Source organism: Eimeria necatrix, genomic scaffold (genome assembly GCF_000499385.1).
Source record: "Eimeria necatrix Houghton genomic scaffold, Enh_scaff3, whole genome shotgun sequence".
Classification (NCBI taxonomy): domain Eukaryota; phylum Apicomplexa; class Conoidasida; order Eucoccidiorida; family Eimeriidae; genus Eimeria; species Eimeria necatrix.
The window spans coordinates 17,501-34,513 of NW_013655295.1; the positions used below are offsets into that span (position 1 = coordinate 17,501).

Consider the following 17,013-nt stretch of genomic DNA (forward strand, 5'->3'; position numbering starts at 1 on the left):
TGGGGGCCCTCTGGGGCCCCCTGGAGGCCCTCTGGGGCCCCCTGGAGGCCCTCTGGGGCCCCCTGAGGCCCCCAGAGGGTCCTGGGGGCCCTCTGGGGCCCCCTGGAGTCCCTCTGGGGCCCCCTGGGGGCCCCGAGAGGGTCCTGAAGGCCCTCTGGGGCCCCCTGGAGGCCCTCTGGGGCCCCCTGGGGGCCCCCAGAGGGTCCTGAAGGCCCTCTGGGGCCCCCTGGAGGCCCTCTGGGGCCCCCTGGAGGCCCTCTGGGGCCCCCTGACTAAACATATTCTGTAGCAGTGGCGGAGGCAGGGGCAGAAGGATACTAGTTCCAACAAAGATGAATTTGGTTTGCTGCTGCTGCTGCTGCTGCTGCTGCTACCGCTGCTGCTGCTGCTGCTGCTGCTGCTGCTGCTGCTGCTGCTACTTGTAGTTCACCCCTAGGTGCAGCGCGCGGCGCGGCCTCGCTGGGGCCTCCAGGGCCTCCACTGTTCGGGCTCCTGCTGGAGTTGCTGCAGCTGCTGCAGCTGGTGGTGCAGGTGTTGCTGCTGCTGGATCTGCTGCTGCTGCTGCTGCTGCTGCTGCTGGCGCTGCTGCTGCTGGCGCTGCGCCGCAGAGGCGCGCCTTGCTGCTGCGCGCGTTGCTGCTGCAGTCAGCCGCCCCGGAGAAAGCCCCACCTGCCGCAGCTGCTCCTCCTGCTGCTGCTGCAGCGGCAGCGGCCCCTGTCTTTTGCATGCAGCACAAGAGCAGCAGCCCACTATGGGAATCCAGTCGAAGGGCGCCAGCAGCAGCTTCGGCTGCTGCTGCAGCGCCTCCAGAAACAGCCCCCGCAAATAGCTGAGCAGCAGCAGCACACGCCACCACTATTCCATTATTATTACTATTATTATTACTATTATTATTACTATTACTATTACTATTATTATTACTATTATTATTACTATTATTATTACTATTATTACTATTCCCAGCCTTGCAGCATCATCAGCAGCAGCAGCGTTGCTGCTGCTGCCGCAGCAGCAGCAGCAGCCTTGCTGCTGCTGCCTTGCAGCAGCAGCAGCAGCAGCAGCAGCAGCAGCAGCAGCAGCAGCAGCAGCAGGGACCTGTGGTCTGGCGCGTCGGCGAAGTGGAGGGCCCTGCAGTAGGTGAGGAAGGTGAGGAAGCAGCTGGGAAGCCCCGCGCAGAGCGCATGCAAGTCGACGCTCATTTTGGTGTTGGTGATTTTTGAGTATTTGTCTCTTTTGCTGGTGGCTTTGAGGCCTTGCCAGGGCAAAGAGCCCCGCAGGAAGTACAGCAGCACGTAACCCAGCCCCTCCAGGTCGTCCCGACGCGCCTGCTCCACTCCTGCAGCAGCAGCAGCAGCAGCAGCAGCAGCAGCAGCAGCAGCAGCAGCGGGGGGGGGAGGGCGTCGGAGAGAGGCGGCAGCCGCGGAGACGAAGACGAACACGGGAGAGAGAACCAGCAGCAGCAGCAGCAGCAGCAGCAGCAGCAGCAGCAGCAGCAGCAGCAGCAGCAGCAGACCGAGGTGGGTGGCGAGGGAGGCGTATCTGGCAGTGCCAGTGAGGTTTTTGCCTTCCTTGTAGGGAATGTGGCGGCCCTGGGCGTCTCGGAATTTTTTCGCAAGTCCGAAGTCAATTAAATAAATCCGAAATCCTTCTTTGTGTCTTCCCACCAAAAAGTTGTCCGGCTTCACGTCCCGGTGGATGCAGCTCCGCTGGTGGATGTACGCCAGCCGGTCCAGCTGCAGCAGCAGCAGCAGCAGCAGCAGCAGCGGTGCAGCAGCAGCAGCAGCAGCAGCAGCGGATGCGCGGCTGCGGCAGCAGCAGCGGCAGCAGCTGCGCACAAAGATGCTCCAGAAGCACCACCGCCACAAACGCCCCACAAATAACAGCAGCACTAACATGCCCCTCAGCAGCAGCAGCAGCAGCAGCAGCAACAACAGCAGCAGCAGCAGCACCACCACCACCATTTGAATGCCGAGCTGCAGCACGGTGGGGAGGCTGAAGAGGCGCTCACACTCAACCACCACCACCCCCACTAACACTCATCATAATCCGCATAATCAGCAGCAGCAGCAGCAGCAGCAGCAGCAGCAGCAGCAGCAGCAGCAGCAGCAGCAGCACCATTTGAATGCCTAGCTGCAGCACGGTGGGGAGGCTGAAGAGGCGCTGGGAGGCGTTGAAGAGAAACTCCAGCGAATGGCCCAAACGCTCCAACACCATCGCGTGCCACTCGCCCTCCAGCCCGTACCAGTAACACACTGGAATCCCGACTGCAGCAGCAGCAGCAGCAGCAGCAGCAGCAGCGGGTGCAGCAGCAGCAGCAGCAGCGGGTGCAGCAGCAGCAGCAGCGGGCGCAGCAGCAGCAGCGGCGGGAGTGGGGGAGGGGCAGCTGCAGGCGGCGCTGCAGCAGCGCGCGCTGCAGCAGCTCGTGCAGCAGCTCTGCAGCAGCAGCAGCAGCAGCAGCAGCAGCAGCAGCAGCAGCAGCAGCAGCAGGAAGCTGCTGCATGGGGCGCATCAAAATGCATCAAATGAAAGGAAATGAAAGGATAAAACAGAATAAATTAAAGAGAAATGGAATTAAATGGAATAAAGAGTTGCTGCGGACTTCCTCCTTGCAGAAACTTGATGATTCTTGCTTCGTAAAGCAGCTGCGGATGTTTTGTTGCAGCAGGCTCCAACTTAATGGCCACTTCTTTGCCTTTCAAATCCACTCCTTCATAAAGCGCCCCGAAGGAGCCGCTGCCGATTTTTCTGCCGACTTTGTAGACCCCGTTGATGCATGCGGGAGCAGCAGCAGCAGCAGCAGCAGCAGCAGCAGCAGCAGCAGCGCCCAGGCCCACGCGCGACAGCGACGGCACGCCGCCCGCTGCTGCTGCTGCTGCCACCGCCCCCAGGGCTGCTGCTGCTGCTGCTGCTGCGGTCGCCGGCGGCGACGCGCACGCCACTGCGCCCCCAGCAGCAGCAGCAGCAGCAGCAGCAGCGCCGCCTGCTGCTGCTGTTGTTGCTGCTGCTGCTGCTGCTGCTGCTGCTGCTGCGCCCGAACCCGACACCCCGCGCACGCCCCCTGCGGCTCCCCGAGTTCCGGGGGCAGCAGCAGGGGGCGCAGCCATAAGCAACACCTGCTGCTGCTGCAGTGCCTGCTGCTGCTGCTGCTGCAGTGCCTGCTGCTGCTGCTGCTGCTCCTGCTGCTGCTCCTCCTGCTGCTGCTCTCAGCCCGTGTCTTCCTTCCTCCAAAGCCTCACATTAGCACGCCCACCGCCGACCAGCCTCCAAGCAACAAATGCTGCTGCTGCTGCTGCTGCTGCTGCTGCTGCTGCTGCTGCTGGGCTGTGAGCTGCAGCCCGAGCGCAGAGTTCCTTTTTGCTGCTGCTGCTTCTGCTTCTTTTCCAAATCTGTTTTGCATTTATTTGGGGTTTGAGCAGCAAGCAGCGCAGAGCCTGCTGCAGGGCCCCAAACCCTAAACCCTAAACCCTAAACCCTCGAGGCTGCAGCCGCGGCATAAAGCTGCTGCGCCGGCAGCTGGCGGGCCCCGGGGAGCTGCTGCAGCGCAGCAGCGCAGCAGAGCAGCGGCGCAGCAGCGCAGCAGCGCAGCAAAGCAGCAGCGCAGCAGCGCAGCAGCGCAGCAGCAAGAATGAAAAGCACTTTAGTTGGAGCAGCAAAGGCTGGAGCTGCTGCAGGCCATGGGGGCTTGTGGGGGACAAGAAGCAGCAGCTGCTGAAGAGCTGCTGGGGCGAAGGAAGCTGCTGCTGCTGCGGCTCTGGGGGCGATGCTGCTGCTGCTGCTTCTGCTGCGGCTTTCGCCGCCGCTGCTGCTGCTGCTGCTGGCGAGCTGCAGCGGCGCGTTGCCGCGGAAGAGCCTCCGGAGTTTGGGATTTGCAGAAAGATCTGGAAAGGAAAAGAGCGGCGGGGGAGGCGGGGAGTGGCGTGAGGTGTACAGACAGCTGGGGCGGCGGCTGCGGAACCGCCGGGTGGCGGCGCGGCGGCGCCCAGCGGCGGGAAAAAGCGGAAAACGACGGAATTAATTTGCTGTCTGCATTTATTAAACTAAAACTGAACTCTACGCGAAGAATCAGACAAATTGATCCGCGGGAAGTCTGCAGATCGCAGCACTGTTAGCTGCAGTCGGTAGCCTGAGCCCAGCGGCGCAGTCGCGAGAGGCAAAACCCGAGCTGTACGTACACCCCAACGCAGCAGCCGCCGAACTCCGTCTTCTTTCTCCGCCATTTAAATTTCATTTTAATTCTCGCGAGCGAATTTAAACTCTTTTTTCCCCTTAACAGCTGTCTAACAGGCGCTGAGTGGCGCAGCTGCCGCGCGGCCTTGCCGCCGGTGCCCGCTGGACTCCGCGCCGCCCGCTAGCGCCCCGCCTTCCGCTTTTCTGTTTCTTTTCGAGAGTTAAATTCCTTTTTTAATTTCTAAATTCCAATTTAAATGCAATTAGCGCCTCCGGAGCTTCCTGGGCAGCCCCCAGCGCCCGCCCGGCCTCCTGCATGCAAGCCTTTGCCCACAAACTCCCGCTGCTCCTCCCGCTGCAGCAAAACTCTAACCACTGGACCACTGGTCACCCCCCCAGCTTGCTGCTGCTGCCCCAGCTAGCTGCAGCGGCTAGCCACGGCTGGCCGCGGGGCCCCACGCGTGTCTTGGGCCCCCGAGGGTTTAGGGTTTAGGGTTTAGGGTTTGGGGCCCCTAGGGTTTGCAACTGGGGCTTCAGCTGCTTTGCTGCAGCTCCGGGGGCCCTTTTGGAACAGAAAAAGGAAGCAGCAAAAGGCAGAAACAGATTTCATTTATTTTGTTTTCCAAAATCCAAAAACTCCGAAAATGAATAAAAGAAATAAATGACAAAAAGGCTTTCCCGCCTCAGGCGCTCAGGTGTACGTACACCCCAGCGCCCGCAAGGCCGCAGCCCTACACAGTTTGCTGCTGCAGCTTTTTTTCACTTTTAAAGTAACTTCTAAAATAAACAAAATGGCAAAAGACAAAACAGAAAAGTTTAATTCAGTTTGCTGCTGCAGCTTTCTCACTTTTAAAGTAACTTTTAAAATAAATAAAATGACAAAAGACAAAACAGAAAAGTTCAATTCTTCTTCAGCTTTCGCAGAGCTGTCTGTACACCCCAGATGGGCCCCAGCATATTAATTAACCAATTAAATAATTAATTAATAATTAATCAATTAATTGATAATTAATTAACTATTAATTGATTAATTAATTGATAAGTAATTAATTAATTATTAATTAATTAATTAATTAATTAGTTAATTAATTAATTGATAGTTAATTAATTAATAATTAATCAATTAATTGATAATTAATTAATTAATAATTAATCAATTAATTGATAATTAATTAATTAATAATTAATCAATTAATTAATTGATAATTAATTAATTATTTATTAATTAATTAACTAATTAATTAATTAATAATTAATTAATTAGTTAATTAATTAACTGCAGCAAGAGGAATAAATAATAATGATGGCAGCCATTTGAGGCAAATAAGCCAAATATTATAATATTATATAAACTGAATTAAACAATTAAATAAATAATAAACAAATAATTAAATTGAATAAATAACAAATAATTAAATTAAATAAATCAAAAACAAATAATTAAGCTAAACAAATATTAAAATTAAAAGATAACAAATAATTGAATTAAATTGATAATAAACAAACAATTGAACTAAATAATAAACAAATGAACTGACTAAATAATAACCAAATAAATAATAAATAAATGATAAATAAATAATGAAGAAATGACAAATAAATAAATAATAAATAAACAAATGATAAATAATAAAAAAATAATAAATAAACAATAAACAAATAATAAACTAATAATAAATAAATAAATAATAAACAAATAATTAAATGAGTTAAAGAAGAAATAAAGCTGTTGTGTTGCACTGCAGCACGACTCGCTCTGCGGCGCCTTTTTGTCTCAAGAAACCTGAGCTGTACAGACACTTGATGCTGCTGCTGCTGCAGTTGCTGCTGCAGTTGCTGCTGCAGTCACTGCTGCAGTTACTGCTGCAGTTGCTGCTGCTGCAGTTGCTGCTGCTGCAGCAGTGGGCGCTGCAGCAACTGCAGCAGTCGTTGAAGCAACCGCCGCTGCTGCTGCTGCTGCAATTTCTCTAACAGGAGCTGCTGCTGCAGTACTTGGTGCTGCTGCTGCTGCTGCTGCTGCAGTTGCTGCTGCTGCTGCTGTTGATGATGCTGGACTTTGAATTATAAAACTGGCCAAGACGCAACTTGGACACCAGCTGGACATACACCTCGAGGTGTACATACACCTCAAGCCACTCTCAAAATCCCAGCAGTTATTAATTTGTTTATTCCATCCCGGATCTTCGGGTCTTGGAGGTAGCTGCAGCAAAAACATATTCAAGTTGCTGCTGCTGCTGCTGCTGCTGCTGCTGCTGCTGCTATTGCTGCTGCTGCTGCTGCTGCGGCACTGTCGCTGCCCCCGCAACAGCTCTTGTTGCAGCAGCAGCAGCACCAGCTGCAGCAGCAGCACCAGCCGCTGCCGCTGGTGCTGCCACTGCTGCTGCTGCTGCTGCTGCTATTACTACTACTACTACTGCTGCTGCTGCTGCTGCTACTGTTACTACTGCTGCTGCTGCTACTACTGCTGCTGCTGCTGCTGCTACTACTGCTGCTACTGCTGCTGCTGCTGCTGCTGCTGCTGCTGCTCACTCTTTAAGAAGCGCTGGGTTCTCCTGGGCGTTCTGAAGGACAATACTCATTTGGGGGTCCCGAAGAATTTGCTGAATTTCTGGATCGGCCTAAAAGATAAATAAATAAATAAATAATAAATAAATAAATAAATAAATAATAAATAAATAAATAATAAATAATAAATAAATAAATAAATAAATAATAAATATATAATTAATTAGTAATAGTAATGGCATTAATTCAACAAATAAAAAGAATTCATTTCAGCAGCGCCTAAATGAGCTCTTTTAAGAGTGAAGGCATAAAGAGTTAATTAATTAATTAGTTAATTAATTAATTAATTAATTAATTTAGTTAATTAATTTAGTTAGTTAATTTAGAAATTAATTTATTTAAAAAGCCAACTAGCTGCCCGCTGCGCTACAACCAGCAGCAGCAGCAGCAGCAGCAGCAGCTAAAGACAGAATCTGCTGCTGCTGCTTCTGCTGCCGAGGCACCCGCTACTGCTGCTGCAGCTGCTGCTGCTGCTGCTGCTGCTGCTGCTGCTGACCATGGCGTGTCTCATTTGTTCCTCGTCGACCTCTCCGGTTTGCTGCTGCTGCTGCACTTTGCGGATGACTTGCATTTTGCCTTCGAGGCACTCTTTGCTGCTGGGGTCTATTTTAAGTCCTTTTTCAAAAGCTTCCAAAGCTTTTGGATATTCTTTCAACAAAAAGTGGAGAGTCCCTTTGCGGCTCCACGCCTTCACGAAGCTCGGGTCCAGACTCAACGCAGTCTCGCAGTCCTGCAGCAGCAGCAGCAGCAGCAGCAGCAGCAGCAGCAGCGGCAGCAGCAGCAGCGGCAGCAGCGGCAGCGCAGTAAATGTGCAGCGGCGGAAAAGCAGCGGTGACGGGGCGGCGGCAGCACAGCAGCAGCAACGCAGCAGCAGCGACAGAGGAGAAGGAACACAGCAGCAGCACGGCAGCAGCAGCAGCAGCAGCAGCAGCGCAGCAGCAGCGCAGCAGCAGCAGCAGCAGCAGCGCAGCAGCAATTGGTGGTTTTAGTTTTTTATTTCGGACTTTAAGGGCAGAAGGATATTCAAATAATTTGGTAAGTGCTGCTGCGCGGTTGCTGTACAGCTTCGCGTCCTTCGGGTTCCTCAGAATGGCCTCGTCGTACTCTGCAGCAGCAGCAGCAGCAGCAGCAGCAGCAGCAGCAAGGATAATGGGCGCAGCAGCAACAACAATGATAATGTGGGCAGCAGCAGCAACAGTGAGAGGCAGCAGCAGCAGGAAGCAGCAGTGAGGACTGTGCAAAAGAAGCAAACTTTCAAAAAAACTCCACCATACAAGTTGTGCATTATATATATATATATATACTTATATAGTTTTATATAAATGCATTTATATATTTATACATTTAAATATATATTTTCTAAATTGGACTTTAAATTGGAAATTCGATTTTGAATTAAAGGCAAACAGCAGCCCTTTGCCCGAGCGGCGAGCAGCGGCAAAACCACCCCCAGCAGCACCCCCAGCAGGAGCAGCACCAGCAGCCTCGCAGCAGCAGCAGCAGCCTCGCAGCAGCAGCAGCAGCAGCAGCAGCAGCAGGAGGACCCTTTTTGGCGTTGGGGAAGTCGTTGTTTTTGAAGAATTCGTTGCCGCGGAGTTTGTGCTGCTCGGCCTTCTCGGGGTCGACGTAAGCCTCTCTGTCGGCCTTTTCTTTGAGTCTTTTGACTTCCGCAAGAGCTGCTCGCGTCTGGCGAGTGTTGGACTCGCAAAGAGACTTTTCGTACATCTCAATTGCCTTTTGAAAATCTTTTTGGCGCGCAAAACAGGCGGCCATGCGGTTGTAGACCTGCGGTGTACGTACACCCCGCGCAGTGCGCGCGCGCGAGCGCGCGCTCACTTCTTTTATTCTGCAAATTCAACTTTTGCAAAAGTGCCCGATCTGCACCTCAAACGACTCCGTTTTGAATTTTAATTTCGATTTTCGCATTCTTTTCACTTTATTGCAACTTTATTTCCACTTTTTTTTCACTTTTTCCACTTTTTTCCACTTTTTCCCGACCCCGCCACACTCACCTTCGCCACCACCTCGTAGTCCGCCTTCACCTCGTACCTCTTCTCCAGCGCCTTCTCGCACTCCTTCAGGCAGTTCTCAAAGTCGCCCATTTCCATGTACACAGCTGCAAACCCCAAAAAAGGGTTTTGATTCACTTCAACAAAATAAACCACTTCAAAACCCTACCCAACAGAGTCCCAACAAGAAACAAAAAACATGCAAGTCCCGAAAAACCCGAACTAACCATGTGCCCTGCGAAGTCCTGGGCCCCCAACACCCCCCAAACCCTAAACCCTAAACCCTAAACCCTAAAACCCTAAACCCTAAACCCTAGCCTACCGGCTTTGTTGTTGAGGTAGAGGAGCTGGTTGGGGTCGAGGGCAATGGCCTCGTCGTAAGCTTTCAAAGCTTCTTCGAACTTTCTTTGTTTGTAAAGTTCATTTCCTTCTTTCTTCTTTTCTTCAGCTTGCTGCTGCTCGGGGGTGAGTTCTTTGGGGGGCTGCTGCGCTGCTGCTGCTGCTGCTGCTGCTGCTCCCGAAGCAGCAGCAGCAGCAGCAGGCTCTTCCTCCTCCTCCAGAGTGCCCCCCAGCAGCACCGTCATGCCCTCCCGGATGCGCACGTCCTAACACCCAAACCCAAACCCCAAACCCTAAACGCTAAACCCTAAACCCTAAACCCCAAACCCTAAACCCTAAACCCTAAACCCTAAACCCTCTCGCGGCGCTGCGAAGCCCCGCCTATCCGGCCCTTGGCCAGCAGAAAAAGGCGAAAATAAAGGCGGAAAAAAGAAAAGAAGAAAAAGCAGAAAAGCAGCAGCAAACCAAGCCCAGAAGCAGCGAAAAAGAGCAAAAAAAGGAAATAAAAAGAAATAAAAGGAAATAAAAAGAAATAAAAAGACCTGGAGACAGGAAAAAGAAAATAAAAGGAAATAAAAGGAAATAAAAGAAATAAAAGAAATAAAACCCACCGGCTGGGCCATGACGAGCCGCAAACTGCTGGGGTTGGCCTGGACTTGGGCAAGAAGTTTGGCGAGGGTTTGGGAATAGTTGGGGTCTTGTTGAGAGTACTTTTGGAGTTTGGGGTGTCTGCTGAGAGCTGTAGAGACAGCCCAGAGGGCCTGCACTTCCCGCAAACCCGCGCTGCTCTGCTGCACTTCTTTCAAACCCTTTTGCAAACCCTCGTTCGAGGGTTCCAACTCCAAACCCTTCTTGTAACTCCGCTCCGCCTCCTCCACACGACCCAGGTTGAACTCCGCCAAACCCTTCCGCGAATAACCCTGCAGCAGCAGCAGCAGCAGCAGCAGCAGCAGCAGCAGCAGCAGCAGCGGCGGAGGGAGCCGGGGTCTTCAGCAGTTCCGGGTGCACACGCTAGAGAGGGAGCAGCAAACCCCAAACCCTAAACCCTAAACCCCAAACCCCAAACCCTAAACCCTAAACCCTAAACCCTAAACCCTAGATTGGGGTTACCTTGGCCCAGTCGGGCTTGAGCTTGACGCAGGTCTCGGCGTCCTTGAGGGCGCTTTCGAAGTCCTTCAAACTGGCGAAGGCCCCCGACCTGTTGGAGTAAAGAAGATGGTCTTGAGGAGAAAGTTGAATTGCATTTGAAAAGTGTTGAACAGCAGCGCGGAAGTCGCCGTTTTGAAAGGCGGCGTTTCCCTTCGCCTTCTCTTCCTGGGCCTGCGTCTGGGCCGGATCCGCGGCAGAGGCCATCGTTGGCGGCGAAAAAAAAAGGGTTTTGCAAATTAAAAGCTATTCAAAGACTATTTAAGTACAAAAATCAACAGATTCCCCGCAAAAAGAAAGAAATCCGAAAGCAGCAAACGCCCGCGCGCCGCGCAAGCCGCAACCCCTCAGGTGTACAGACAGCTCGGACCCGTGCAAAGCTCCAAAACCTACCAATTCCTCAATCACAACTTTTCTAATTTACTTTTGCATTTTGCAAGTCCCCTAACTCCGCCAAACTCCAGCAGCCCCACCAGCCTCGCCCAGGGGGCCCCGAAACCGCGCGCTGTCTGCTGCTGCATGCATGCAACTGGCCACTTACTTCCGCGCGTAAACCTCCGAAACTTCCGCTTTTTCCTTTTTTTATATTCATTTATATTTAGTTTTTCATTTTATTAATTAATTTGAAACAGCTAACATACCCGCGAGCACTCCCGCACAGATCGCCCGGAGCTGACTGCAGCCGAAACGCCGCGGCTGCAGCACCCTCAGCTGCCGTTCTTCCGCAAAAACGCCATTATTTACTTCTATACTTCTTTCAATTAATAAAATGCTTTAATTAAATCCATTTAAAGACATTTGGCTCCAAAATTCACCCAGAAGGGCCCCCTGGGGGCCCCTGCAGCACGTGCTGCAGCAGCACAGCAACGACACCTGCAAATACCCTACACCCAACAGGGGCCCCCTCTGCCTCTCTAACCCTTGGGGCTGCATGCGCTGCATGCGCTGCATGCGCTGCATGCGCTGCATGCGCTGCAGCAGGGCAAAGAAAGGGCCCCCAAGTTGCTTCTAGAGGCCCTTGGGGGCCCCCAAGGGGCGCCCAACGGGGGCCCCACAGGGGCCCCCGGGGGCCCCCAAGGGGCTCCTCAGGGGGGCCCCCACACCTCAAATTCCCCACTTGCAGCACAGCCCTGGGGGCCCCCAAAATGCCCCTGGGGGCCCCCCTGGCTGCGGGCTGTCTTCTATTCTGTCTTAGTCAAAAATGCAGAAGTAGAGCTTTTAAAGAAACCCTTTTTAGTTAAATGGAATTTTGGAGGGTTTTTGGCCAGGGGGGCCCCTCTAAACCCTTTTGGGGGGGCTTTCTAGACGGGGGCCCCTCTAAACCCTATAAACCCTAAACCCTAATTCTGGTCGCAGCGGAGGCCAGCAAACCCCAAACCCTAAACCCTAAAAGAACGTAAAAGAAAGCGAGCTGGTTGGCCTCCTTGTAGATATTCTTCTTGAGTTTATAATCCCTTTCTTGGCCACAGAAGGGCCGCTGAAAGAACAGCACAAACCCTAAACCCTAAACCCTAAACCCTCGGTTTCGTTGTTTTCCAAACCCTAAACCCTCAGCTGGCTGGCGCAAAAGGCTGCAGCAGCAAAAACCTAAATCTATGAGAAGTAAAATAAATATATTAAATTGTAAACTACAATATAAAATGACCTAATATAAATAAATGCATATATATGTATATATATATATATATATATATATATATATATATATTTTAATAGTTTAAAATAAAGATCTACTTAAGTAAGTTAAATAAATATACTAAATTGTAAAATACAATATAAAATAACCAATCATAAATAAATGCATATATATATATTAATATTTTAAAGTAAAGATCTACTTAAGTATAAGCATTAATAAGATGTACAGAAAAGTGAAATTTATATTTTTGAACTTAAAAATATAATTAGGACTTTATTTGAGTTTTTGTCTTTTGCACAATTTTGTGAACTTGGGAGGCATTTTTGCAAATCTTTTTGTTTTTTAATTAAATAAAATGACAATTTTGAATTTAAAATAAATGAAAGATTATTTAAACAAAAAGAAAAGCAGAAAGGGCTTTTATTTGTGCAAATGAATTAAATCCAATTTATTCACAAGTCCTTTCCGCTGATACCGCGCTGCCTCCCCCTGTTCCTAGCCCACAAAAGGTAAACCCTAAACCCTAAACCCTAAACCCTAAACCCTAAACCCTGAGGCGTTGTGGAGGCAACTAGGCAGAGAGCCTTGAGGAAAAGGGATGTTTTAAATCCAAAAGGATCTGTCAGATGTGAATTAGAGTAAAGAGATATTCTTTTAAATGTTAACTTAATTTATTTAAAATTGAAATATGAGTTTTCTCAGCGGCGATGCTGCTGCTGCTGCAGTGTCTGTCTGTACAGCCCAGCCTGCACTTCCGACCCCCCGCAGCAGCAGCAGCTGCCGCAGCGGCAGCAGCAGCAGCTGCTGCTGCTGCAGCAGCATAAGCAAAAGATCTTGATTTTGCTGCTGCTGCTGCAGGTGACGTTGCTGCTGCTGCTGCTGCTGCTGCTGCTGGCCACAGCTGCTGCCTCAGTGGACCAGAGCCCGGCGTGGCTCTAGTGAGTGCAGACTTTAATTTGCATGCATTTATTAGTTTGGATTTGCATGCAGCAGAGTGGAAATTGGGAAATCGGACTTGTGTTGTTTCTGTTGGTTTGTGTCGCTGGCGGTCCGCACGGCAGGGGAGGGATCTGCAGACAGGAAGTGGTTGTTTGAAATGCATTTGAAAGTTGAAGTGCAAATTGAAATTAAAACTGCATTTGAAAGTTAAAATGCAAATTAAAATTCCAGTTGCGTTTGAAAAGGCGGAAGTTCGCGCGAATCCGGCGAAAGAGCTGTCGATACACCGCAGCAGCATGCAGAAACCGATGGGCCAGTGTGTGCAGCCGAGGCGGGGGCGGGGAAGGCCGCGAGAAGTTCGTTTGAGTTTGTTTGCAGTTCAATTAATTGTTTTAAATGAAATTAAATAAATAAAATTGAATTAATTGCGCTGCGGCGCCGGCGGCGGGCCAAACGCGGAAAGTTGAATGGGTGCGGCTCGGCGCTGTCACCGCCTGCCTGTGTCGAGTGCGCAGCGACGCGCGATTCAGCTCTCCCTTTGCCATTACGGATTTATTCTTCAAATTAAATTAAATGTGAAAGCGCGGAAATTGCGTTTGAGTTTTTAAAGAGGCGCGGAGGTGTACGTACACCCCGCGCCGGCGCAACTCGATCTAGCCTCGGACGCCGCGGCGGTCAGAGTCGCGGCGGCGCGAGCGGCGGGAGTTCGGACTTTGGGGTTTTTTCTTCACTTTTTGCATTTTTGGGTTTATTTTTGAGTTTAAGTTTGTTTTTTATCTTCAAAAAGGTCCATTTCGCAGCTCGGGGCCCGCCCGCCGCGCCCGGCGCCTCGCGATCGGCGCCGCGAACGCCGCCGCGCCTCCGAGTCCGCCGGCCGATCCGCCCCTTTCCAGCGCCTCCCAGCCCCCAAATTTAACTTTAAATATTCAAAATAAACAAATTAATAAAATAAATATGGAGCAGCAGTTCAGTTGTGGGGCGCTCGAGCTCGCTTTCCGCCTTTTGCAAGTCCGCGGCGCCGGCCCGCCTCCCCGCTGCTGCTGCTGCTGCGCAGCTGCTGCAGCGCCTTCGCCTCTCCTCTTCCACTTCTCTTTTCTTTTTTAATTCTTTTCTTTTTGCTGCTGCTGCAGCGCCTTCTCCTTTTCTCTCCAACTTCTCTTTTCTTTTTAATTCTTTTTCTTTTTGCTGCTGCAGCAAACGCCCCCAGGCGCTGCCGCCCCGCCTCCATGTGTACAGACAGCCCGCCAAGCAGCAACAGCAACAGCGGCCCTCTCCCACCTTTGCTGCTGCCGCTGCTGCTCCAGCTGCCCTAGCTGCTGCTGCTACTGCTGCTGCTGCTGCTGCTGCTGCTGCTGCTGCTGCTGCTGCTGCTGCTGCTTCCAAGGCCTCCGGCTCCTGCAATTCTTCTCCTGGCCTCTCACCCGCCCCGGCTCAACGTACAGCAGGCAGCCACCATGGAGCCGCCAGAAAAGGCAGCAGCAGTGCAGCAGCAGCAGCAGCAGCAGCAGCCTGAAGCTCCCGCTGCTGCAGCAGCAGCAGTAGCTGCTGCTGCTGCTGCAGCGCCTGCTGGCGCTCCCGAGGTCCCTGGCGGCCTGCAGTGCCGCAAAAGACAGCGCGAGTGAGCAACGCCGCAGCTGTTTTAGGTGTGCTGCAGCAGCAGCAACAGCAGAAGCAGCAGCAGCAGCGCAGTTGCTGCTGCAGTTGCTGCAGCAAACTGCACTTCTTGTTCTATTTTCGGTGCTGCATGTTCTGCTGCAGGCCGCAGCAAACTCCTTTCCCCCCGGAGCTCCCAAGCGGCGCGTCCGTGCAGCAGCGGACTGCTGGAGATTCACCCGCTGCTGCTGCTGCTGCTGCTGCTGCTGCTGCTGCTGCTGCTGCTGCAGGGCGCGGGGACTTGCTGCTGCAGGCAGCTGCGCTGCCGCTGCAGAAGCCAGAAAGCCTTTGGGAGTTATTTGGGGCTGAATTGGAAAAGGAGAAAATTAAAAATAAAAATAATTCCAATGAGACTTGTGAGCAGCAACTGTATATAAATATAAATATAAATATAAATATAAATATAAATATAAATATAAATATAAATATAAATATAAATATAAATACTAAATATAAACACAAACGTAAATATAAAGGACACTCGGGGGCCTTTGCATGCAGCCTTAAAGACAAATTGAATCGAAAGAAATAAAACCATTAAAACTCAAAAAGATTTATTTAAATAAATGAAATACTCAAAAAGAATTATTTTAATAAATGAAATACTCAAAAAGAATTATTTAAATAAATAAAATTTAAAAATGAAAGAAAAATTCAAAAAGAATTGTTTGAATAGCTGGGGTGTACGTACACCTGGCGCAGCGAGCGCAGGCGAAGCGGATTTGAACAGCGGCAGATATTTCATTTAAAATTAATTTCTTTTTTATTTTTATTTTTAATTTTAATTTTAATTTATAAATTATATTTTAAATAAAATGAATTGAAAAACTGCAACGCCAAAACGCACACACGCAGCAGCAGCTGCTAAACAAAACAAACGGAATAAAACAAACATCAAATAAATGAAGGATAATTCAAAATAAAAAACAAAAATAAATAAATAAATAAACAAATAAATAAATAAATAAATAAATAAATAAATAAATAAATAAATAAAATAACATCAAAAAGTGCCGCGGGCGGCGGCGCTGCACACAAAGGAAAATGTCTTCGAGAAGAAGACTGTCTTAAAGAAGAAATAGGAAAAACTTTTTTTTTAATTTAATTAAATGAAAGAATTTAAAATGAAATAATTTTAATTGGTTAGAAAAAGAAACACTTTTGTTTTATTTTAAATGAAATGGTTTCTTTCAATTTAGATATGAAATACTTTTATTTTATTTTCAAATGAAATACATTTTATCTTTTGTTTTTTATTTTTTATTTTTTATTTGTCTTCTTTGCTGCTTCCGTGCGAACAGGGCCGCTGCCTGTTGCCGCCCTTAACAGCGCTGCAGCTGCTGCAGCACAGCAGCGTCAGCAGCAGCAGCAGCAGCAGCAGCATCAGCAGCAGCAGCAGCAGCATCAGCAGCAGCAGCAGCAGCAGCAGCGGCAAGGGGCGCCACCGCCTCCGCCACAGCAGCAACAGCAGCAAGGACAGCAGCCGCAGCAGAAACAGACTCCGCAGCAGCAGCAGCAGCAGCGGGTGGCGAGCTGTGAGAGCAGCAGCTGCAGCAAGGGCCAGTGGACCACTGGTCACGGGGGCGAAGCTGCTGCAGCAAAAAGCTCCCCAGCCCCCGAGGGGTTACAATCGGTTTCCGCGCAGCAGCTTTCGCAGCCACCTGCTGCTGCTGCTGCTGCTGCTGCAGCAACAGAAGCTGCAACAGCAGAAGCAGATGGCACGGCTTTGCAGAAGGAAGATCAGCTGGACAGCAGCGGGGCTTCTGGAAGCACGGAAGACAGCAGTGGCTGCAAAATAAAGGGGGAGCCGCAGCAGCAGCAGCAGCAGCAGGCGCAGCAGCAGGCGCAGCAGCAGCAGCAGCAGGCGCAGCAGCAGCAGCAGCAGGCGCAGCAGCAGGCGCAGCAGCAGGCGCAGCAGCAGGCGCAGCAGCAGGCGCAGCAGCAGCAGGAGGCGTCTGGGTCCGTGCGAGTTGGGGGCCGGGTTGAGCGCGAGTCGCAGCGCGGGCCGAGAAGACACAAAACGGACCCAGCAGCAGCAGCAGCAGCAGCAGCAGCAGCAGCAGCAGCAGCAGGTGCAGCAGCAGGCGCAGCAGCAGGAGGAGCAGCCGGAGCAGCAGCAGGAGGAGCAGGAGGCGGAGGAGGGGCGGGGGAGTGGGAGAGTCTGTTTCGGCTGGGGCCGGAGGATCCGGGGAAGGAAGGAGCAGCAGCAGCAGCAGCAGCAGCAGCAGCAGCAGCAGCAGCGCCGCAAGTGGGGGAAGAGCTGCAGCTGCTGAAGAACGTGGTGCTGCTGTGCCTGGCGGACCTGCGGGACTGCTGCATCCCTGCGGTGTACGTACAGCGGGGGGCGCAGCAGCAGCAGCGGCGGCGGCTGCAGCAGCACCTGCTGCACGTGCAGCAGCTGCTGCTGCTGCAGCAGCTAAAACCTTACCTGCATCTCTTCGAAGTCTCACTTGCTGCTGATCTGCTGCCGCACCACTTAAGTGCTGCTTGCCAGCGGCTGCTGTTCAGCGCGTTGGACATGTTGGCGCGGGCTGGGGAGGCGGGTTACTTCCCGCG

At 51.1% G+C, this 17,013-nt stretch overlaps 2 protein-coding genes across 2 annotated transcripts in view; both read right to left on the reverse strand.

The window, feature by feature from the left end:
- Positions 1-2,555: 2,555 nt before the first annotated feature.
- ENH_00050640 (hypothetical protein, conserved) lies at positions 2,556-3,104 on the reverse strand (the record flags this gene model as incomplete). Its single annotated transcript, XM_013585224.1, has 1 exon — positions 2,556-3,104. The coding sequence occupies one exon, from the start codon at positions 3,102-3,104 to the stop codon at positions 2,556-2,558; it is 549 nt and encodes a 182-aa protein (XP_013440678.1).
- Positions 3,105-6,692: 3,588 nt separating this feature from the next.
- ENH_00050650 (Hsc70/Hsp90-organizing protein, putative) overlaps positions 6,693-17,013 on the reverse strand; it is a gene marked incomplete at both ends in the record, with an annotated part of 12,175 nt that continues 1,854 nt past the window's right edge. Inside the window, 7 exon segments of the mRNA XM_013585225.1 lie at positions 6,693-6,785; positions 7,229-7,462; positions 7,737-7,837; positions 8,277-8,517; positions 8,745-8,848; positions 9,064-9,346; positions 9,692-10,000. Coding sequence (XP_013440679.1) covers positions 6,693-6,785; positions 7,229-7,462; positions 7,737-7,837; positions 8,277-8,517; positions 8,745-8,848; positions 9,064-9,346; positions 9,692-10,000 — 1,365 coding nt within the window.